General features: G+C 58.9%; 1 protein-coding gene across 13 annotated transcripts in view; it reads right to left on the bottom strand.

Moving 5' to 3' along the window:
• The window catches only part of trol (terribly reduced optic lobes), a 113,130-nt gene that overhangs the window by 26,984 nt on the left and 62,942 nt on the right, over positions 1-23,204 (bottom strand). For all 13 annotated transcript variants that reach the window (XM_037219830.1, XM_037219835.1, XM_037219831.1 and 10 more), the window contains 22 exons: positions 19,324-19,461; positions 14,274-14,405; positions 13,766-13,894; positions 12,940-13,093; positions 12,329-12,581; positions 11,588-11,716; positions 11,019-11,171; positions 10,264-10,433; positions 9,853-10,000; positions 9,473-9,621; positions 8,869-9,005; positions 8,378-8,448; positions 7,089-7,229; positions 6,131-6,268; positions 5,750-5,890; positions 4,827-5,029; positions 4,131-4,227; positions 2,371-2,499; positions 1,812-1,982; positions 1,372-1,562; positions 561-708; positions 170-315 (listed from right to left, as the gene is read on the bottom strand). In XM_037219830.1, coding sequence (XP_037075725.1) covers positions 170-315; positions 561-708; positions 1,372-1,562; positions 1,812-1,982; positions 2,371-2,499; positions 4,131-4,227; positions 4,827-5,029; positions 5,750-5,890; positions 6,131-6,268; positions 7,089-7,229; positions 8,378-8,448; positions 8,869-9,005; positions 9,473-9,621; positions 9,853-10,000; positions 10,264-10,433; positions 11,019-11,171; positions 11,588-11,716; positions 12,329-12,581; positions 12,940-13,093; positions 13,766-13,894; positions 14,274-14,405; positions 19,324-19,461 — 3,268 coding nt within the window. The remainder of the gene's footprint in view (positions 1-169; positions 316-560; positions 709-1,371; positions 1,563-1,811; positions 1,983-2,370; positions 2,500-4,130; positions 4,228-4,826; positions 5,030-5,749; positions 5,891-6,130; positions 6,269-7,088; positions 7,230-8,377; positions 8,449-8,868; positions 9,006-9,472; positions 9,622-9,852; positions 10,001-10,263; positions 10,434-11,018; positions 11,172-11,587; positions 11,717-12,328; positions 12,582-12,939; positions 13,094-13,765; positions 13,895-14,273; positions 14,406-19,323; positions 19,462-23,204) is intronic.

Here is a 23,204-nt window from a genome sequence, read left to right as displayed (position 1 = left end):
AATGTACGCCTCTGTCCGCACTCGTCCTCCTGCCTGTCGCGAAGTGTGGGCTTTAACCAGAACAGGCCTGTGCGCAAGCCGCCCAGCCGTGCTAGAAGAGCGGCGGGCGCAGCCCCAGGGTCCGTCCGCGGCGGAGACACCGCGCTGCGACGCTGGCGGCTAGCCGCACCTGCCCGGCCTCGGCGGCGACGGGTTGATCCAGGTCAGGGTGACGCCGTTGCCGGTGATGATGACGTCCGAGTCGTCGTAGGACTCGGCGCCGGGTCTCTCCTCGTACCGCTGGCGCACCATCAGCTTGCCGCCGTACGAAGCCAGCTGCGCTCAGCACGCGATGGGTCAGTGCTCCGTCAATGTCGTCTGTCGCGCCACTCTGACCTACCAAGCAGTCCCGTAAAAACCGAACCGTCACCAATGAACCACACGGTGCCCTACCGCAACAAAAAGACCCCACTTGAAGTACTTTAGCTGCCTTTGTCTTTCGGATGAGGAGCCCATCGAGACAGATGAGACAGACGACGCCGCAGTTGGGGCGGGGTGGAGACGGCAGTGTTCTGACTGACCCGGTTTCCGAGGAAGATGTCCGGCAGGGACCAGTAGAGGCTCTCCCCGATACCGCCGTCAGGACCCTGTGGAAACTGGTTGTAGCCGATCTCGTTCTCGGCCGGGCTGACGCTGAAGCTCTCGCCGCGGATGATGTTGTTGCGAAGCCTGCAACCAAGCCGACCTTTGTAAGAGTCCGTCTTGGCGGCGCTAACTCGAATGAAACGCGCTTCCCGGCCGTGCGCGGAAACGGTGAGAGATGACAGCACTGATGGGGACGTTTTTGCGATTATTTTACGAAGGATACGCGCAATTGCTCACTCAACTAAACACCACACACCGATTCCAGTGAGCGAGAGAACCAAAGCGTAGCGTAGAACATCGCGAACCCATACAAAGGCGTTCATGGCAGCTATACACAGGGCTCGGGGCAACCGACGGGATCAAACCGTCACAAAGGGGCAGTCGCACATGGCAGCAACTCTCCCGTCACCGCCGGCCGATCTGTAGATGGGGTCTGTTGTCGGATGACCTGCGGTCCGGCCTGTGGCAGGGCGGTCACCGCCGGCCGATCTGTATATAGGGTCTGTTGTCGGATGACCTGCGGTCCGACCTGTGACAAGGCCGGGACCGTCGGTCGCAAGGTCGCGGGCCAACATCTGCACCCACCCCATCCCACCCACTGGCACATGCAACGCCAGGATTCCCGCAGGGTTCGCCTGGGTAAACGTCCCTGATACATATCCCGCCAGCCCATCCAGTCAGACGGGCTGCATTTGGAAAAGGACGTACATCACCTCAGCGGCCGGCCCATGCCGCCGCCCAACTCACCTGTTGGAGAGTGCGAAGCCGTGCTGATCGTCCACCACCTGCATGGGGATCTGGGTGCGGAAGTATGGCGCTTCCGAGCACTGCTGACTGACGCCGGCGCAGAAGCAGCGCGAGCAGCCGTCGGGGTTGCCCGTCATCAGCGCGAAGTAGCCGGGCCGACAGCGGTCGCAGTTGACGCCCTCCACGTTACTCTGTCGGCCGGTAAACGGCAATTCAGCGCGACATACCGCTACGGTACTCGACTCTGAACAAAGGGAGATGAGCGGGGACGCACAAGTGCCGAAACATCAGGTGCTGCGGAGGATATCGCTCAACACCTCGCGGCAAATGTCGCCGATGCCGCGTCGGGTGATACGCCCTCTGACCTTGCAGGGACACTGGCGTCTGGAGTCGCGGTCGGGTGACTACGCCCCGGCCCCACCCGCGTGGCGCCCTCTCACCTTGCAGGGACACTGGCGTCTGGCGTCGCAGTCGCGGCTCAGGCTGCCGCGCCGGTCGCAGTCGCACGGCCGGCTGGAGTCGGGCCGGCACGGCTGGCCATGCATGGGGTCGCCACGGTAGCCGGGAGCGCACACATCGCACGAGGCGCCGGCCGTGTTGTCGCGGCAGTTCTGTGGCAGGGGGGACGGTCCAGGGGACTGACGCACGGGCGAGCGCAAGGCAGCTGCGAATGCCGCCGAACGGACAGGACGCCACCGGAGACGACGAAGACGACCGAGCATCGTGAACTGCGCAATGCAAATCAATAGCCCCTATCGCTAACAAAAGCCGGAAAAATAGTCAAGGCGGCGAGCTGGAGCAAAACTGATTACATCCTCGTGCGGCAGAAACTGAGCAGACGACAAGCGCACCAGGAGGTCCATTACATCGGACCAGCCATACGCTTGTCGATCAGATTCACCCCAGGCCGGAGAACTGTTTCAATCTTGGGTTCAACATCTACAGGCTTGCGTCACCACACGAGTCACCAGACTCGGAGTCGTCCAGAGTCAAACCCACCAGGCAGGCGCCAGTATCCGGGTCGCACTCGTCGCTGCGTCCGTTGCAGTCGCAGCGCTCACACTGTCTCAGGTACAATCCACCCAGAGACCGGGTGTAGCCCACGTCGCAGTCCTCGCAAGAGAGACCCTGGAACGCAGGTCACAGGCGCCTGGTAACCACGCCGCGCAATGAAGGCGCATGCCTCATGCGCTGGGTTTGACGACTTTTGAGACGTTAAGAACTGGTGTAACTATCTCGGTGACAGGGTGGCTCCCTGTGGCCATACGATTACAAAAGTTGAATAAAGCAAGTCCCAGACACTTGCAAATTTCAAGGACAACGACGCTTGGCGTAGTACTGGCAAAGTAAAACCAACGCCGTCTGTTACCAGGGCGCAAGGACGAGTTAAGTAGTCCCAAGCACGCCGAATGAACAGTCGAAGGGCTGCGACAAACATGGCCCTCGTGACGGCTAGGACTTCAGACATGGTCCCCGTGACGGCTAGGACTTCAGACATGGTCCTCGTGACGGCTAGGACTTCAGACATGGTCCCCGTGACGGCTAGGACTTCAGACATGGTCCCCGTGACGGCTAGGACTTCAGACATGGTCCCCGTGACGGCTAGGACTTCAGACATGGTCCCCGTGACGGCTAGGACTTCAGACATGGTCCTCGTGACGGCTAGGACTTCAGACATGGTCCTCGTGACGGCTAGGACTTCAGACATGGTCCCCGTGACGGCTAGGACTTCAGACATGGTCCTCGTGATGGCTAGGACTTCAGACATGGTCCCCGTGATGGCTAGGACTTCAGACATGGTCCCCGTGACGGCTAGGACTTCAGACATGGTCCCCGTGACGGCTAGGACTTCAGACATGGTCCCGTGACGGCTAGGACTTCAGACATGGTCCCCGTGACGGCTAGGACTTCAGACATGGTCCCCGTGACGGCTAGGACTTCAGACATGGTCCCCGTGACGGCTAGGACTTCAGACATGGTCCCGTGACGGCTAGGACTTCAGACATGGTCCCCGTGACGGCTAGGACTTCAGACATGGTCCCCGTGACGGCTAGGACTTCAGACATGGTCCCCGTGACGGCTAGGACTTCAGACATGGTCCCCGTGACGGCTAGGACTTCAGACATGGTCCCCGTGACGGCTAGGACTTCAGACATGGTCCCGTGACGGCTAGGACTTCAGACATGGTCCTCGTGACGGCTAGGACTTCAGACATGGTCCTCGTGACGGCTAGGACTTCAGACATGGTCCCCGTGACGGCTAGGACTTCAGACATGGTCCCCGTGACGGCTAGGACTTCAGACATGGTCCCCGTGACGGCTAGGACTTCAGACATGGTCCTCGTGACGGCTAGGACTTCAGACATGGTCCCCGTGACGGCTAGGACTTCAGACATGGTCCCCGTGACGGCTAGGACTTCAGACATGGTCCTCGTGACGGCTAGGACTTCAGACATGGTCCCCGTGACGGCTAGGACTTCAGACATGGTCCTCGTGACGGCTAGGACTTCAGACATGGTCCTCGTGACGGCTAGGACTTCAGACATGGTCCTCGTGACGGCTAGGACTTCAGACATGGTCCTCGTGACGGCTAGGACTTCAGACATGGTCCCCGTGACGGCTAGGACTTCAGACAAGGTCCCGTGACGGCTAGGACTTCAGACATGGTCCTCGTGACGGCTAGGACTTCAGACATGGTCCCCGTGACGGCTAGGACTTCAGACATGGTCCCCGTGACGGCTAGCACTTCAGACGACGTACCTTGTAGCCGCGCGGGCAGGAGCACTGCTCAACGGCGTGCGCCCGCTCCAGACCCGTGTTCTGCGGTACGGCGATATCGAGGGCCACCTCCGACAGGCTGCCGACACAGAGTCCAGCCGCCGTGATCAGTCCAGCTCCGCAGCAGCCTGGCCGCCACACTCATGGCACCACAGCTCAGAGCTGCCCATTCCTGCAGACAGCCAACTGGGACGGCTGCAGACTGCCAGTTGGGACGGGTGCAGACGGCCAACTGGGACGGGTACGGACAGCCAGCTGGGACGGGTGCAGACAGCCAATTGGGACGGGTGCAGACGGCCAACTGGGACGGGTGCAGACGGCCAGCTGGGACGGGTGCAGACGGCCAACTGGGATGGGTGCCGTCTGTTCTACCCTTTCCTTTCAGTAACCACTGCAACGTACGTACCGCTCAGTAGATCCCGTCCCACGCCATCCTACTGCTCTACCCTGTGTTCTTCCCCATGCGCTTTGCTCTTTTTCTCAACGCCATTGCTCTGCTTTGTTCTGTTGTGTTCTGTTCTCTCCTTCCCTGGTCTACCCCGCTTTGTTCCGTTTCGTTCTGTTCTGTTCTGTTCTGGTTTATTCTGCTCTGCTCTGTCCTGTCTTGCTCTGCCCTGTTCCGCCCTGTCCTGTCCTGCCCTGCCCTGCCCTGCCCTACCACACCCCTACCCTACTCACGCCGCCTGCTGGGCGCCCTCGACGGGCGCCGCCTTGATGATGATGTACTCGAGGTCGGCCAGCGCCATCATGAGATGCTCGCGGTCCATCGGCCCACCGTCGTCCCGGGTCCAGGATTGCTCGTACATGTCGACAACGACGGGCGTCGGCCGGCCTGACTCCGGCGGCGACGCGAACGTGTGCCGCAGCAAGATGTCGTTACCCTGCGGTCAGGACACGTGACGGTACCTTGACGCGGACGGGGCACGATCCAGAGGTCAAGCCGGCACGTGACGGCACCATGAGCTCAGGACGGTGCATGCAGAACCCTGAGGTCAAAAGGGCACGTGTTGGTTCGTTGAGGTCATGAGGGCACGCATAGGTGGCCTGAGATCAAGACGTCACGTGTTGGTATCTCGCGTTCAAGAGGGCACGTGGCGGTGCCCTGAGATTAAGAGGCAGGTGTTATTAGTCAGGGATCAAGAGGGCAAAAGCTGTTGTTTTGAAGCCACGCAGGCGGGTATCGTTAACCTGAGGCGTCGTGGCTCGTGGCGCCGCGTCCAGGTCAAGAGAGCAAATGTCGTTAACCCGTGGGCAATGGCCAGAATGTCACCAGGGACAACAGGGCATGTGTTTTACCATTAGGTCGAGGCAACAGGGTCGAGGCAACAGGTCATGTTACCGAAGTCCAATGCCTGGAAACGTGAGGCGACCGGAACAGTACGGAAGACATTGCTACTATAAGTTCAACACGCAGATGTCCTTACCCCGAAGGTAAACACCAATGGTGTTTACCTTACAGGCAAAGACAAGTGTCGCATTGTAATGTCATGGTACCATCAGATAGGACTTCTACAGAACAAGCAATACAGTTCTGTGATAAAAGAAATGTCTGCGATCTGACTGGCTTATACAACAAAACGTCAGGTAGTTCTGTAACTCACTAAGATCTCCACGTCGGGGTAGCTCTGGAAGGCGGGCTGGGCGCCGGGTGGAGCCGTGAAGCGCAGGTTATACCTCAGCGAGCCGCCGTACGAGGTCACCTTGTCGCCGAGGAACCGGGCCGGCAGGCGCCAATACAGCGGCTGAAATGAGCGCCGGGTACATATCACTCGCTCAGAAATGGGCACGCCGGTGGAATGGGCTTTTCTGCCGGTTTGGGCTAAGACGCATACAAAACAGAAACGTCCGGCTGTGAGCATAAGTGGGCAAAGAACACCGACCTATGAAATTTCGGCAATCTGCTCTGTCCAGACAAAACAAGCTGAAAAGGTCGAAGGCAAGAGCTACAGCCTGCCGGTGGCGAAGTTGACAGTGATGCTCACCCTCCTGCCGAGCCGGCTCAGGTCCCTGTAGACCGCCTCCCGGGCGTCCGAGTTGACGAAGGCGCCGTCGAACGTCTGCTGCGCCCTCTCGTCGGTGAGCACGAAGTCCTGCACACTGCTGGTGAACACCGCAGACTCCTGTCGCCAGCAGCCAGGGGGCCGACCGTCAGCGCCCACGCGCAGGCTGCCCCAGCCACGCGCGGCCACCTCGCCACGTGCTCCAGCGTGCTCCGGCGTACTCCAGCGTACTCCGGCGTACTCCAGCGCACTCCAGCGTACTCCGGTGTGCTCCAGCAAACTCCGGTGTACTCCAGCGTACTCCCGCGTACTCCAGTGTACCCCAGCTTACTCCGGCGTACTCCAGCGTACTCCAGCGTACTCCGGCGTACTCCGGCATACTCCGGTGCACTCTAGCGTACTCCAGCGTACTCCAGCGTACTCCGGCGTACTCCAGCGTACTCCGGTGTGCTCCAGCATACTCCGGTGCACTCTAGCGTACTCCAGCGTACTCCAGCGTACTCCGGTGTACTCTAGCGTACTCCAGCGTATTCCGGTGTACTCCAGCGTACTCCAGCGTACTCCAGCGTACTTCGGTGTGCTCCAGCATACTCCGGTGTACTCTAGCGTACTCCGGTGTACTCCAGCGTACCCCAGCGTACTCCGGTGTACTCTAGCGTACTCAAGCGTACTTCAGCGTATTCCGGTGTACTCCAGCGTACTCCAGCGTTCTCCAGCGGGCGGAGCACGCTGCCGTTTCTAGACGCGTCAGCGAGCCGACCGCCGTCACGTTACAGATTATCGTTACACACGAGCATGGAGACCATCGGAGGTCTCACCCGACCGCGGCCTTGGCGGCGGGCATGGCACGACCAGGCGTCCGCCCAGCTTCGGGATCAAACGTGCCGCGTCCGCGAACGGAGCGGGGCTGGGGGAGGGGCACCCTTCCAGCTGAGCTCACCTGCTGGCGGTACCAGTTGGAGGAGCTGCACTGGTCAGTGACGCCCATGCAGAAGCAGTTGATGCAGCCGTGCAGATTCTTGTCGCTGAGGAAGAACGCCCGCGGCTTGCACTGGTCGCACTTAGCGCCGGTGGCGAATTCCTGCGCCACAGATGCCGCCAGGTTATCAGTGGCACACGCATGACGGGGACGACCGATGCTAACCAGCTGGTCATGGACGTTGGCAAGGCGTCTTGACGTCCTTTCACGCGAAAGACGTCAGCACGTCCGCGACGTCCAGCACGCCACGTCGTGTCGCCGATATTGTTTCGTCCGTGCTTCGACCGGCGACTTAAGGCCAACAACATGGCGTCGATTTTTCGGTGACAGCAGCATGGCGTCGTGGTCAGCGTGGTCAGATACAGCACGCGCACTGCGACGCTTCCCATTAGGTCGTCGCAGCTCGGCAGTTGGTGCTGATGTGCCGGTACGTAAAGAGAAGATACAGGTGGGAACCAGTGCGATCGATCGGGAACGATTACGCGGCGGCGATCTACGGGGTAAGCGGGTACACGCAGGCCGGTTCGAGAGGGAGGGTACAGCTGGCTAGAGACTCACCGCGTTGGTCCAGCGAGAGACAGAGAGGTGGTGCAGGGAGACAAGAAAACAAGCCAGAGTAAGACACGGTCAATCTCCCGAAATGAGAGCCAGCCGGGTTTCAGTGCAGAGATAAGTCTCCCCATAAGACATCCGAACAGAAATGCAAGTGTGTTTGCAGGTGGCCAATTCTGAAGAGGTAACACCGGGAGACGCTGTGCATCTGCTACGCTGTGAGTTTGCCCCGCGCTCGGGCCATGCTTGCAGTGCTGGCGATGTTTGCAGAAGAGAGACATGACCTCAGATGAATTTGTTTAACCTAGGCACACAGTCTGAATACAATCGTGACTACAGAGTGTCACCTGTGGTCGACTAATGATCATGGATATTTGAAGCCGCGCAGGGTCATTTGAAGCCGCGCAGGGTCCGCTCTCAGCATCAGAGCGCGCGGGCGGGCTGACTGCCTGCCTTGTATGCGGCAGTGCACCAGGGAACAGTAGCCGACCCTGACCTTCGTCAGCAGGTCAAGTCGCGGACGCCATGGCGCACCTAATCTACCGGGCGGAGCGAAGCGGGCTGGGTGGTATGTACAGGGCTCACGACACGTACGCACGTACACACACCACACACACACAGTGGCCGGCGCAAGCGTGGTCGCGAGCCAGGCCCCGGGCCGCCGGTGGGGGACCAGACCGCGGCGCCGCGCCACCTACCTTGCAGTCGCAGCGGCCTGTCCGCGGGTCGGGCGTGCTCTGGAGCGAGCCAGCCGGGTCACACTGGTCCCCTGCCGGAACGGCACCGAGCGCGCGTCAGCGCGACCTCGGCGCGTCGTCGCACTGCGAGGCTCGCGTCGCCCGCGGCTCAGTTGTCGACAACCAGATCGGTAATGGCACGGGCGGCCATGGCTGAATTGAGAAGTCGGGTCCTAAGTACCCGTAGATAAGTATCGGGGGGAAAACGCAAACGGGAGAGTCCCGGCAGGTAAGACTTTGCTGTAAAATGGCCTCGCAACCAACACTGCTTTCGATCCGGTCAGATGCTGAGAGAACTAACGAACCCCTTCAGATAAAACCAAACTCAGGAGAACAGCGCCACCCAGTGAGACGTCATTGCGAGACATAGCGGCATGGCGGGGACACTGCCCGCAGCGGCTTCACTGAGGCAGACCGGGTCGGTAGGGACCGGCCAGGGCGGCCTGCCGTACCGGGTGAGCAGGGGGTGCCGGCCAGCGGGTCGCCGCGGTAGCCGGCCGCGCAGCGCTCGCAGCGGCGACCGATGTAGCCCGCCGGACAGTCGCAGGTCACCTGATTGTCGGAGTCCAGTCGACACGTCTGGCCGAATCTGCCGACCGAGCGGGCGCCGGGTCAGGCTGTTGCACCGGCCAGGCGGGATTACGCCGGCTTGGTGCCCCATGACGACGGCAGAGGCGGGGGCTTATTACAGTCGAAGGCGATTACGACATCACCAACTTTGACCATCAAAACTACACAGCGGCGTTATACTGTACTGTTCTGCAACGACTACGAAGAGATCTACGACTATCGAACGTCGGGAACACCCATGATGGTCACTAATGATGACGTCTTTCGTACCGACTATGACGGAGTGCCTCCCAGTGCCGACTGTGCATTAGTGCTCCTTGATGATGACTGTGCGCTACTGCCCCTGGCCTTGACTATGCGCCACTGTCTCTGGCTTTGGCTAAGCCGTCGTGTTTCTGGTACCGACGGCACCGAAGCGCCCTTGTCAACCACGTGCGGGGAAGTCCCCCTCGCTGCTGAGCGCGCCGGAGTGCCGCCGCCACTCACTGGGCCGGAGTGCCGGGGCAGGAGCAGGGCCGGCACGCGATTCCGCGCCGCGGGTCACCATACTGTCCGGGGGCGCAGTCCTGCGGCTCCTGCACGCAGCGGCCCAGCCACTGGCCGGTCTGCTGGCGGATGTAACCTGGTGCGCACTCCTGCGGCGCGGACAGCAGACACCGATCAGCGCAGCCACCGCCGGAGGGGAGGGGGAGGAGCACACTCCTGCAGACACAACAGACAGCTCCAGGGGCGGCGTCAAGCCCGGCCCGCGCATCAAACTCGGAGGCGCCGCGAATATTCCTAACGGCCGCCGCACATCGCTGCTTTGAGTGCCCTCTGCGCAGGGGAGACTGGAAACTCTGCCCCGTGCTCGGGCGCCGCCTCACCTCGCACGACATGCCGGAGTAGCCCTGCGGACAGTTGCAGTCCTCCACCAGGTTGGTGGGGCCCTGGGAAGTCTGCGCCACCGTGGCCGACTCCATGCGCACTGCGGACAGCTCGCCCTGGAACCGGCCGTCCGAAGACCGCGGCACCCTGCCGTGTACATGAGGTCAGGTCAGGTCCGGCCGGGTCACATTAAGCCAGGGCAGGTCATCTCAGGCCAGAACAGGTCATGTGTCACGTCAGGTCACCTCACGTCTGCTCAATTCAGGTCAGCAACGGGAGAGCCAGATTGTGAAAATGAGGCTATGCTGTTTTTACTCAGCTCAAACTTTGTAAGCGACCGTGCAAGTAACTGACACTCTCTTGATGGACTGAGAGAGACAATGTTGACACCAACAGAGGAAGACCCGTACCCGATGAGGAAAAAGTCGATGTTCTCCAGCACCATCATGATGTCCTCGCGGGTGGCAGGCACCTGGTCGCGCCTGGCGCCCGTCTTGTAGAACACGCCCTCCGTGATGCGGATGCTGGTGCTGCCCGGCTGGCTGATGTCAGGGGTATACCAGATCACCAGTCCGTTACCCTGTCGGTGACGGCAGGCCGGTCAGAGCGTACGGCTGCACACAGGCCAGGGCAGGTCATGCGGTAGAACACAAACCCGGTCAGATTATACCAACGAGCAGAGACCCGGTCAGATCATCCGCCCAAACACAGACCCGGTCAGTTCGTATTGCTGAAGAAATACCTGACCGGATCATGGCAACGGGCACAGACCCGTTCGGATCACACGGCCGAACAAGATCTCAGCGAGATCACAAGACCGAACGTGATCTCAGCGAGATCACAAGACCGAACAGAGACACGGTCTGATGGCACGGCCGAAAACGCACCATGCCACACACTACGGCCGAATGCCTGCCCGTAATAGCACACTGCTGACTCGGCCACAGCACACTGATGACCGCCGACCCCGTCACAGCACACTGCTGACCCCGCCACAGCACACCGCTGCCGGCGACCCCGTCAAAGCGCACCGTTGTCGGCGACCTCGTCACACACGCGGCCGAACACAGATCGTTCCGGCGATGCCCCATGCCCTCTTCAGCACCGGCGCCCCAGCTGACGGCGCGGTCACCCCTCGCCCCTTATCAGCTGCTGGCCGACTCACGCTCAGAATGACGGCAGGCTGCCGCCGGTCGGCGCCGCCCGGCGGACTCAGCGTGTAGCGCAGGTAGCCGCCGTAGCTCTTCAGCTGGGGACCGGTGTGACTGGGCGGCATGGAGAAGTACAGGGAGCCGTCCACGAACGGCGGAGACACCACCTGCGGCAGGGCGGCGAGCGAACCGCTCAGACAGGCCCCCCTCGGCACGCTCGCCGCGCGCCCATGGTTGCCGCCCGCGGTACGCCCAGCATGCGTGACTTGATACACGACAGGCGCGACGTCCAGCGGAAAATGCGCGGTGCCGCAGATTTGCGCCTCAAAGAGCGATTATCGGACAGGCTTACACGACATGTTAGTGTTAGCGATTCCCTGAAGTGTGGAACAAAGCTGAGGCGACATAATAACACAGACCTATCAAGTTTTGAAAGAGGTTTGCCAGGACTAAGAACCATATATTTTTATGTGGTGCAAGATGCGGCATGAAAACCGTTACCAAAACTCAGAAAACACAACTTGCTACAGCTGGCTACCAGCCGAGCCTGCTGCCCTCCAGCAGGCGCCATGTCCGGACTGACCTGAACAGCGCCCCCCGGGCCGAACCTCAGGTAACGGCTCGAGTCGCCTGTCGCCGGCTCGATGATGAAGTCCGGAGAGTAGCTCGACACGGAGCGCAGTGAGATGTCGCTTGGGTTTGGCTCCGGCAGCTGCCGACAGCGGTGACGTCACAACAGTGTACTCGACACGGAGCGCGGCGAAGCGTCACTGGGATGAAGCAGCTGCCTACAGTGGTTGCGTCACAATAATTTAAGGCAACACAGCATGACATGACGTCGCTAAAGCTCGGCTCTAGCAGCTGTCATCAATGGTAGTGTCACAACAGTGTACGAAGCGCAGCGCGACGTCATTGGGGTTGCACAGCTACGACCAGCAGCAGCATTATACAGTGTCTCGGGCATTCCAGCCGCTTAGGCATTCCGCGCAGGAGGTTCTGCGGCAGCATGGTGATAATGGAGCCGCGCCGCGTTCCGGTCCCGCACAGCCAGCGCACAACCAAGCAGCAGCGCCCAGGAATCCAGGTTGGGCGCTTGCCAATGATAGACAGGCCGCACCTCAGCCCTGAGACGAACATGAACAAGGCCAGGGACGAGGACGAAAACAATACTACGCCCTGAACAATACTACGCCCTGGAGATAACGAGATGAATGCCTCAACTGCAAGAGAGGCAGGGGCAACACCGCACCTCGCGGGTGGACACGAACAAAACGAGCCTCGGGGGTGAAAAGAATCACGTTCGCGCCGGGAGACGGACTCGCACCTCCGAGATGGACAGCCCGGCGCTGAAGCAGTCGGTGGTGGCACCGAAGCAGAAGCAGCGCTGGCAGTCTGCGTTGGTGAGCGCGGCGCTGTTGAAGTCGGGCGGCTGGCAGATGCCGCCACTGCCCGACACCATGACGATCGTGTCCGGTACGGCGAACACCGAGCCCTTGATGTTAATGGCCTCGCACGAGTAGGCGCCCTGGTCCGAGACCTGGGCGTTCGGGCAGGTGAGTGTGCCCAGACCGCCCGAGCTGCGGCCACAGGTCGGCTGTTAGGTCTGACGCAACGCAGCGCCACGTGATGGACAGCAGCGGCAGCAGGGCAATATTTGTTATACATTAATCAGCACGGACACAGACAAAACGTCATAAAACAAGCACGGTGCAGAACGCGCTACTGAACTGAACGTGTGCTGTCATAAGAAGGAAAGTTATTAGGTTGATGATGTTTTATTACAGACATATCTATTTTCATAAAACACACATTTTGAATCATTACTCGCATTCAGCACACGAATGATCAACTTCAGCGCCCCCGTCGCTGGAGGGGACTAGCCAGAGGCAGGGTCTGCCGGCCTGGACCACGCGCGGCGCGCTGCCAGGTATTCACCTCTCCTGACGACATTTGAACGGCACGTGGCCCCAGTTGAGGCGCCACGAGATCTCGGGCACGGGCGTGCCGACGGCGCGGCACCGGATGACAAACACGTCCCCGGTCTGCACGTTCAGCATGGACGGCGGCGGCTCTCCGATCAGAGGAGCGGCTGCGAACACCAACGGCCCGGTCAGTCGGCACCACACTGGCCAGGCTGGTCCAGCGCGACACTGGCCACGCTGGTCCAGAGCGACACTGGCCACGCTGGTCCAGCGCCACACTGGCCACGCTGGTCCAGAGCGACACTGGCCACGCTGGTCCAGAGCGACACTGGCCACGCTGGTCCAGCGCCACACTGGCCATGCTGGTCCAGCGCCACACTGGCCACGCTGGTCCAGCGCCACACTGGCCACGCTGGTCCAGAACGACACTGGCCACGCTGGTCCAGAGCGACACTGGCCACGCTGGTCCAGCGCGACACTGGCCACGCTGGTCCAGCGCGACACTGGCCACGCTGGTCCAGAGCGACACTGGCCACGCTGGTCCAGCGCGACACTGGCCACGCTGGTCCAGAGCGACACAGGTCAGGCTGGTCAAGTGCGACACTGGCCACGCTGGTTCAGAATATGAGCCGGTCTGATTGACTGCTAGAGTTCACTTCAACAGCAGCGCACTTGACTCGCTACTCCTGGCTAGCATCCGGCAGATCCCTGCACCAGGTCCTCAGTCTGCAGCACCCGCATCAGTCCTCGTTGTACAAGTGCCGCGTGTTCCTGCCAGTGAGCCGTCTGCGGCCGCGGCCACCCGCTCCCTGATGGTGCTCTCCGTGCGGGCGACTCACAGCAGCCGATCTCGTCGCTGCGGTCCTGGCAGTCCACCTGGCCGTCGCAGTGGAAGGCGCGCGGGATGCACTGGGCGCTCGGCTGGCCGCCAGCCGCGCACTGGAACTCGTTGTAGTTGCACTGCGAGCCTGGCAAGACGAGGCGGCGCCGTCAGACGCCCGCGTGGCTGACGCGTCCGTAGGCGCACTTCGAGGCGACACAGCCAGAGCCCACCGGACAGACGTCTGCATCGCCACGTCCCGGGGCCGGCAAGCACATCAAGTTAGTGCCTCAGGGAGTGTAAAAAGAAGATTAGCATGCTCAGCGCGTTCTAAGAGAGCATGACACTTCCGTCAGCTGGAGATACCTTCCACATCTGGTGGATGGGGAAGAAGTTCAGCCTACTACGTGGGCTTTCAAGGGCTTGGGCCGACCGACGGGCTGTAGCGGGATTGTCCGGCCTGGTGACCTCTGACGCGACTGTGGACCTCTGTCCGGCCTGGTGACCTCTGACACGACTCCACCCACCTGGCGGGCTGGGCTCGCAGCCCTGCTCGTCCGATTCGTCTCCACAGTCGTTGTCTCCGTCGCAGCGCCACGTCTTCAGCACGCACTTCTGGTTGGCGCACTGGTACTCATTTGGCTGACAGCCGGACGGGTCTGGGGAGATCCGGACGCCGCGGTGAGCGCGCTCGCGGGCGCACCACAACCCAACGAATGCCGACGGTAACCACCGCTCGGTGGCATTAGTTCAGGACAGTGAGCGGCGTTCCAAAGCGTAATACCCCACGACAAAGAACGGCGCTAGAGATAATCTCATTCTGGAGTAGTGAAGAACGTCTCAAACTTCCGAATTAAGAGCGGCGGCCCCTGAAGATCATACTCGGGAGAGTGCACACTGCGCGGCGGCCCAAAACACCACCCAGACATAACAACACTGCCCCACCGCATTACTTGCCCCACCGCATTACTGATAGCCGGCGAAAAACAGCACTGGCCAATATCACTGTCTCATATACGGCCGGAAATTGCGCCATCAAACGGCTGCGCGAGATGCGCTCAGGCCGCTGGCTGCAGCGCCCACGCGACAACAGGGTGGCTGACGTCAAGGCCGGTTTCGTGTTTCGACGATCACCGCAGATGAATCGTTGCAAGCGCCAATGCCCACGAATCCACACATGTTGCAGACGGGGTGCGGTAACTCCTCTCCCTCTCTCTCTCTCTCTCCCTCAATCTAACACATCAACGTCGATTACGACGCAATGTGAAGCCGTCAGAAGTGCCTCGTAAAAACGCTACCAAGGTGGGGGAGCAACAGATCTGCAAAGCCCCCGCTCCCTTGTAAGTAAAAGTGTACCGCCTGGTGCAGTTAGGCACCATCATATACAATCAAAACGTACTAAGAAAAGGCGAATGTCTTACATTTCGCGCATAAAAAGATGCAAATTGCCGTTTTCTACCCGATGCGCGGGGCTGCGCTCGGGAATACAGTGTTGTGCGGCACAGCATAAAGTTCAGGGTTCGACGGAGCGTGGAGCCGGTTAGGCAGCCGATAGGAAGCCAAGCCCTACGTGTCGCAGCACGGCACACCAACAGGCGGCGGGCGCGCCCTGGCTCACTCCGCAGAAACTCCGCACTTCTGAAGCCCGTGTCGCGAGCGAAACGCGGAGAGACAGGTCGGGGAAACGGACGTTTCCTGCTGCAGTTTTATTTTGTGAGCTGCGTGAGTATTGCACCCGAAAGCAAAACCAATATGTTATGGTTCGCATTTTTAAAAAAAAAACTATCCCCACAAATTCCGTCTTTACTAATTCCTAAACATTTTTTAAAGGTCAGTTGTCAACATACACGCAGCAGCAGCAGCACGCACGCAGGCAGCAGGTCATGCAACGAAGCCGCGACTGCTCCGCAGCCAGCTTATGCGGGCAACAGCGCTGTACTCTGACACGTCAGAGCAGCCGGATTTTTTAATTTCGAAGACATTTCAAGCCGGGCTATTCCCAAATTCCCCTCAAATGTCCACACAAATGCAGTACGTTGTATAACGTTACGACCTACCGTGCGTTATGCTTCTTTTACAAGTGACTATAAGTCCACAGGTATATATTTTTTGGTGGGATGGGCCTCACCAGGAAATATTACATATACCATACATTCCCAGTAAATTTCCTTATCTTTCAGCAGAGCTACAATTGTTTCCACAAATGGCTTTCGCGGAAAATGTACGAAAAAATATTCGGCCAGATCAAATTGCATCTCAGTCTCCTGATGTGCGATCTTATCATTTGACGACGTCGAACAGTGAGGCGGCATCGTAGCATGCTACGGGAAACGCAATGATGAAGAACATATCTGTCCTGCAGTGTTTAGTGTTTTAGCTACGATTACTCTGCACAGACTGATGGACTTGGTGTGCCTTGGGAAGACAGTGATATAGGGATTGTGGTCCCATGCGTTTCCATGCGTCTTCTTAACATACAAATGCTTCTAGAAAATTATGACCAGAATATTTCTGCGACACCATATACAAAGTCCAATAGGAAACTGCCTACCCATTCGACGAGACAAAACACAAGACCTGTGGCTAAAAACGTCAGTAAGTCCCACACCGGCAGCCAGCCTCTTCCCCATCACCCAGCCGCTAGAGCCGACCCAGAGCACCGTACGAGCCTGGATTGGACGCCACATCAGTGGCCGTACTCGGCGAGCTTGGCTCGCTTCCACCCCCCGGCCAGAGGGAGCAGCGACAGCTGGGATAGCTGGGACAGTCCTCATGGGAACCATCTGCCCCCCCCCCCCCACACACACTATAGCTAGGACCCTGTCCTCTCCAGCTGGAACTTTTCGTTCCACCAGTCTGCGTGTCGTTGGGACTAAGCCACCCTTGTCTGGTGCGCATTCCCCGGGCTGCTTCGACAAACCACATTCTGCCTGACACACCCTGCCCTGAGAACCCTTCAAAGTCATCCAACTTGAGTCATCGATCCGGGAATCGCTGCCCACCTCCCTCCGCCCCGGAGCGTGCACTTCAGCGCCGCGCCGCGGGCATCCAGCTCCGGCCGTTGGCGATCCGACGGCTGGATAAACAGGCGGCGGATACGGCGTCTACCACTCTGCCGCCCTTCAGGCCGACCGCCGGCCATAAAAACCGGCGCCCGCGGCGGCGGCCGCCGCCTGCAGCGCCACCGCCGTCCGGCGGCCCGGCCACTGGGGTCACGTCACCGCCGCGCGCCGCCGGCCGACGCCAGCTGCAGAGTCAGCGGCCGCCGCTGCACGCCCCCGCCGAGGGCTGCTGCACGTGCGGGGGCGGCTGGTGCGCCGGGCGCGGCAGCACACGCCTCGGCTGATGACGGGCGGCGGGGCGGGGCGGCCGGCGCCGCGGCCCGGCCCGCACCGGCGCGCTGTTCGCGGCGTCGCGCTCCCGCCGGCTCGACTGTCCCCGATTCCAGCATCACACCGCCTGAGCAAATAAACAGGCGGCTGCTGGACCGGCGGCCCCGCCCCGATCGTGCCTCCCGGGCGGAACCACCCAGCTGGCCGACTACGCCGCTCCGCTGTCGGCATGCACATTGGTGAACGGCACAGAGCTGGCCGGGTTAAACATTTCGCTATTTTCCTTTTTAAATATGAATGCCTGAGCAGCTAAAAACACAACAAATGTCCTTCTAAGTAATCTGGACTCTGTGATCTGGCATCTGTTGGCGCAAAAGAAAACAAGTCTGCTCCACTTCTTTGCCCAGGACTGGCCTGGTGTCGCCGGTACGCTCCGGGTCGAATGCCAGAGGGTGTAAGCTGTACCCAGATCGTGACCAAACCCACACGGGAACACACTGGCACAATCAAGGTGTTCAATTTAACTGCCACTTGGCAATCTCGTGCGATCGCCGTACCCATGGCATGGCAACAAAGTTCACGGCCCCTGTTCCGGGTCAGAACCGCGCATGCCAACAGCCATGGACGCTGGTGCGAATATCATCTGTCCCGATTAAACATAAGCGATAAATAAACTTGAATTATATGCCTCGGTTCACATGAGGCCCAAATGCACACTTGCGGATGCCAATGTTTTGAAAAGAGTCATGTCCGATTATCCCTTGATTTGCAGCCACCAGATGCGCCGCGTCTCAATATTTACCCAACGCTGATATTTCCTGGTAGCGGTGGTCATGACTCAATCAAAAAGCTCGCGTCTGCAACAGCTCCCGAGGCGGTCAGTGTTGGCAGCCGCCTTCATGCCCTATGTGGACCTTCGTTGATATACAAAGATAAGCGGCCCTATATGGGCGGTGGGACAGCGGGGAGCGGCACATAAAGTCCCCGGGAGGCCTTCGGACCGCCCTGGGCCCATGGGGAGCGTAGGAGCGGTTTCGAGACGGTGTCGGGCAGGAGACACTTCATACACAGTAAGCTGTGTATGAAGAGGCGTGAGAAAACACAGCACAGCGGACAGTGCCTAAAGCTCATGTAGTCTGTGTGTGTGTGTGTGTGTGTGTGTGTGTGTGTGTGTGTGTGTGTGTGTGTGTGTGTGTGTGTGTGTGTGTGTGTGTGCGTGTGTGTGTGCTGTGTGTGTGTGTGTGTGGGTGTGTGTGTGTGTGTGTGTGTGTGTGTGTGGTGTGTGTGTGTGGTGTGTGTGTGTGTGGTGTGTGTGTGTGTGTGTGTGTGTGTGTGTGTGTGTGTGTGTGTGTGTGTGTGTGTGTGTGTGTGTGTGTGTGTGTGTGTGTGTGTGTGTGTGTGTGTGTCTTTGTGCGTGTGTGTAAGTGTGTGGAGAGGGGGGAGGGCATCACAAGTAATGTGCTTGAAATGGGGTGAATCCTGTCGAGAAAAGCTCCCCTTGATTCCCCCCCCCCCCTTAACTGGACGCAAAGCCCATGGCCAGTGCTGAACGGCAACAAACACCGACAGCAAGAGCAGTCCTGCAAACAGCAGGCAGAAAGCAACACGGTATATCAGCGTTGCTGCCAGGCGTCCGCCGGCCAGTGCAGGCAGGAGGCCGCCGCGACATCCCAGACACGGACCCCCCGGCCGGGGGGGTCGGTACATACAGCGGTGGTTCTTGTCCGAGCCGTCCGGACAGATCGGCACTCACTGCAGCGGTTCTCATCCGAGCCGTCCGGACAGATCGGTACTCACTGCAGCGGTTCTCGTCCGAGCCGTCCGGACAGATCGGTACTCACTGCAGCGGTTCTCGTCAGAGCCGTCCGGACAGATCGGTGCTCAGTGTAGCGGTTCTCATCCGAGCCGTCCGGACAGATCGGTACTCACTGCAGCGGTTCTCATCCGAGCCGGCCGGACAGATCGGTACTCACTGCAGCGGTTCTCATCCGAGCCGGCCGGACAGATCGGTACTCACTGCAGCGGTTCTCATACGAGCCGGCCGGATGAGAACCGCATCAGGTACTCACTACAGCGGTTCTCACCCGAGCCGGCCGGACAGATCGGTACTCACTGCGGCGGTTCTCATCCGAGCCGTCCGGACAGGTCGGTACACACTGCAGCGGTTCTCATCCGAGCCGTCCGGACAGACTGGTACTCACTGCAGCGGTTCTCATCCGAGCCGGCCAGACAGATCGGTACTCACTGCAGCGGTTCTCATCCGAGCCGTCCGGACAGTCCCGCTCGCCGTCACACACTCGTCCCTTGGGGATGCACGTGCCGTCGGCGCAGGTCGCCTCCAGGAGACCGCAGGCTGTCGACGGCGGTCGAACAGGGCGGTCATCTGCGGACAACGGCCGATAAGGTCAGGGAGAGTCATCTGAAGGTGATGGCAGGTCAGGCCAGGGCCGGTCAGTGAGGATAACAGCAAGCCAGGCCGGGTCAACAAGGGACGACGGCAGGTCGGGCCAATGCATCGGGAGAGAGACGGTAGGTCAGGTCAGGATGTGCCATCTGAAGGCGAGGCAGGTCAGGTTGAGGTCGGTCAGCTGGGGATCACGGCAGGTCGGGTGTCATCTGACGACGGTAGGTTAGATGAGTGCAGGTCATTTGATGATAATATTCCACGGCCGGTCATCTGGAGATAACGTGATGACAGATGACAGGCCAAACCCCACTACCCAGTGAAGATGGCAGGCCAGATCACACAACCTAGTGGCGATGGCGGATCAAGTTATTCATTTCGGATTGGCGTCATTCAAGTCAATTCATTTGGGGTCACGTCACTTTAGGACATCTGTGGACAACGATAGATCGGGCCAGATCACCTAGGCATGATGGCAGGTCATGTCAGATCACCTAACCATGATGGAAGATCATGTCAGATCGCGCATGTCGGGTCGGTCACCAAGACCAACAGCGGACAAATAAGGTTAGCAAAGGCCTTGGTGAACATCCAGGACCATCAGCCATCTAGTGAAAAATTGAGGCATCGAACAAGACACCGTAGCTTTTGTTGTCGACCGCACAGTGTATAGCTTGAGCATGTTCACACCCTGTTCCTCTCAGTATATGGAAGTGGACGGTATCCAACAACTACTGAGTGCAGGTGGTATGCGCGGCTTACAGCGAGACATTTTTGCTTTTCGTTTTGTATGCTCGATACCGAAAAGCTGCTAACATTGCGGGAAAATACGAGGTTTATTGACCGGCGCGAACAACTCCGACGCGTTTAACAGGGACTGGCGCTATCTTTTTCTTCGTTGCTATATATAAATCATCATATCTTGAATTGGCCTAGATTTGCCTAGCCTCACATAGCAAGTTCTCCGAAAAGCGGATGATGGAGCAACCAGCACTCCTCGACGGTACCCTTACCAATGCTCAGGTCATCCGTTGATACCCTGGAGCAAGTCATGTCCCGTTCCTGTCCCGCGCATCGCTGGCGTCCAAATGATCGGAGAACTGCGACCATTGGTCTAATGTAGTCTTAACTAAGCAACTTGGAGATGCGTGAGACGGAACCAAGAATATCACAGACGGCGTTCGGAAACAATAGAAATAGCTACAATGGTATCACAAAGGGACGATGACGGTTGGGTTTGGTCATTGTTTGGTGGGAGCACAGTGAACTGACGCGGAACATTTCACTTCAGCCACTGCTGCCTCCGCTCTTAGTCACATCAGGATGGCATCCTCCCCAACAGACGTCCCAGCAGGATGGTGTCCTCCCTAACAGACGTCCCAGCAGGATGGTGTCCTCCCCAGCAGACGTCCCAGCAGGATGGTGTCCTCCCTAACAGACGTCCCATCACGATGGTGTCCTCCCCAACAGACGTTCCAGCAGGCTTGATGTGATGCACAGCAATTACGTGAAAATGCGACGATCTGCATATATCGTGATCCAATTATGTTCGAAAGCGACGCACAGCCATGCCTGCAGTGGGCGACGTGCATTCTTTATGGGACCTATGACGTCGGGACGGGACGTATTCGGTGCATCGGGAATGGAGATTTGCTTCCTGCTATAGTGCTCACGATTATATTTATCTGCGCAGTCAAACACTGCAGCGCCTTATAATGCTCACATACTAAAATACCGTCAACGCGGCTCAAGCCTACGGTGTACCTTGCCCCAAAATATGCAACATAAGAAGCTTTGAAGACAAAAAGAGAACTGGATGGCAGCCGCGGATCGAGATAAGCAATCGCTTAACTTAGACTGACACTTTGCAAGGCCGACAATCGCAAACCTTCCCCAGATTGACCCTATCCCTATCCAGGTTGACCCTATCCAGGTTGACATCCCGTGTGCATGCTTTGACATCCCGTGTGCGTGTGCAATGACTAAGCGATATAAAGATGAAGACAACAACATTGACATTCAACAACGTTCCCATAAAAATATAAATTCCGCTAAAAAACACACGAGTCTCTGGCTACTTTACTGCATATCATGTTGATCCAAAATGAGCTTAACGTCTAATATCCGAATTAGTTTGGCAGAATTAGCACTCTTGGGGTCTTTGAGCTATATTTTTCATGCATCACTATTTGGTTGTCGCATAACATGCTGCACCGGAAATGTCGATTATGCTTTTGCGGGAAAAAGAACGCTGAGGCCAGTGATAGCCGCGATTAAAAGCCACTTCGAGTGTCATAGAGTTCAGGAATTCGAAACACGTGCCGCCCCTGATGACGTACGAAAGGCTTTGCATCCAGGAATACGCTTATTTATGTAGGATCCAGAGGTCTAGCCCACGGTAAACACGGGTAACGCATGGGTACAGAGCATGCACTGTACTTGTGTGACTTTTTACGATGTGAAGGGGTTCCGTTCGGGCTGCTTGGAGATACGCTATGTTATGTGGCCAAGAATTGGGCTAGCCATCGTATCATTTATTATCCACGTCTGTACTACCGTTTATGGCGAGGAAGCAGACGGCCACATCTCAGGGCAGTGGACGTTTCGAAACAAGACATTCCACCACCATTCTAGCAAAAACGACCACAGGACGTGTTCGAGTTTTTGTGCACACATCAAATTCAGTTGATGAGCGCGGTCAGAACATCAAAAGCCAGAGACAGGTCTTTGCATTCTCGTCTTGGACTAGTCAGAAAATATCATTTCTCTTGCAACCTTGCCTGGTGTAGAACATCTCTCCAGCCTGGGGTGGTTGTCTTTTGATATCGCTTTCCGCGACAAAGCCGTTGCCGCCGTCGGCCGAGCGATATATTGCGAGCTCCCAGGGCGCACGAGCGGACAGCACCAGGCCGCCGCGCGTTACAACCAGCGCCAAACGACCGCCTCCAGCGGTACCCGAGGGACGCCGACCGGAGCCAGCAGGCACCGCTTGGCGCGCAGCGCGTGGAAGAGCGAGAGGATGAAGAGAGAAAGAGCGGGAGACAGGGAGGACACACGGCGGACTGACGGCTACTCACCCCGACTCCTCTGAGCTCCCGCCAACCCGCTCAGCGCCAACACAGTCAGCCAGAAGGCGAACCTCATGGTTGTCGCGCGCGAGCGCGCCCTGTTGCTCGTAGGGCAGCCAGCGAGCGACGCCCCCTCCTCCCAGTGCCACCCCGCCCGGCGCCCGGCTCCTGCGGCTCCTGCAGGCCCGTACGCCCTCTGACGCGGCGCAGGCAGCGTGGACGTGGGCGGCAGCTGGCGCCGCTGCCAGAGGGTGTACCCACCGGACAAAAATAAACAGCTTTCGGCCGAAGGCAAGATCGGTTCGTAAGATGCAGTTGGAGAACTCACCGTTTCAGTGATCCATGGCAAAGCAGAAAGCGGGAAACGTACAAGTTAGTACAACGTTAGTGGGAGCACTTCGTGCGACTTCAGACCACGTGACAACCACCACAACCCATGGCCAGGACACACGCCAGGGCAGAGAGGCACAGGTGTGGGCTGGTGCTGCCGTTGGCAACACGCTCCCCGGGTGGGGAAATGGAGCCACACACCGACACGATCTGGCATGTCCCAACCAGCACTGAAGTTCGCAAGAGTCCTCTATCGGTGGCGAAGGGAAACGCACGATGATGCTGATACACAACCTGTGATGGCGGAGGTCCTGGGTGTCTCAC

The sequence above is a fragment of the Pollicipes pollicipes genome, unplaced genomic scaffold (assembly GCF_011947565.3).
Source record: "Pollicipes pollicipes isolate AB1234 unplaced genomic scaffold, Ppol_2.1 Scaffold_4295;HRSCAF=5057_pilon_pilon_pilon, whole genome shotgun sequence".
NCBI lineage: Eukaryota > Metazoa > Arthropoda > Thecostraca > Pollicipedomorpha > Pollicipedidae > Pollicipes > Pollicipes pollicipes.
Note: the sequence above shows the minus strand (reverse complement) of the source record. Positions and strands in the feature narration are given on the sequence as shown.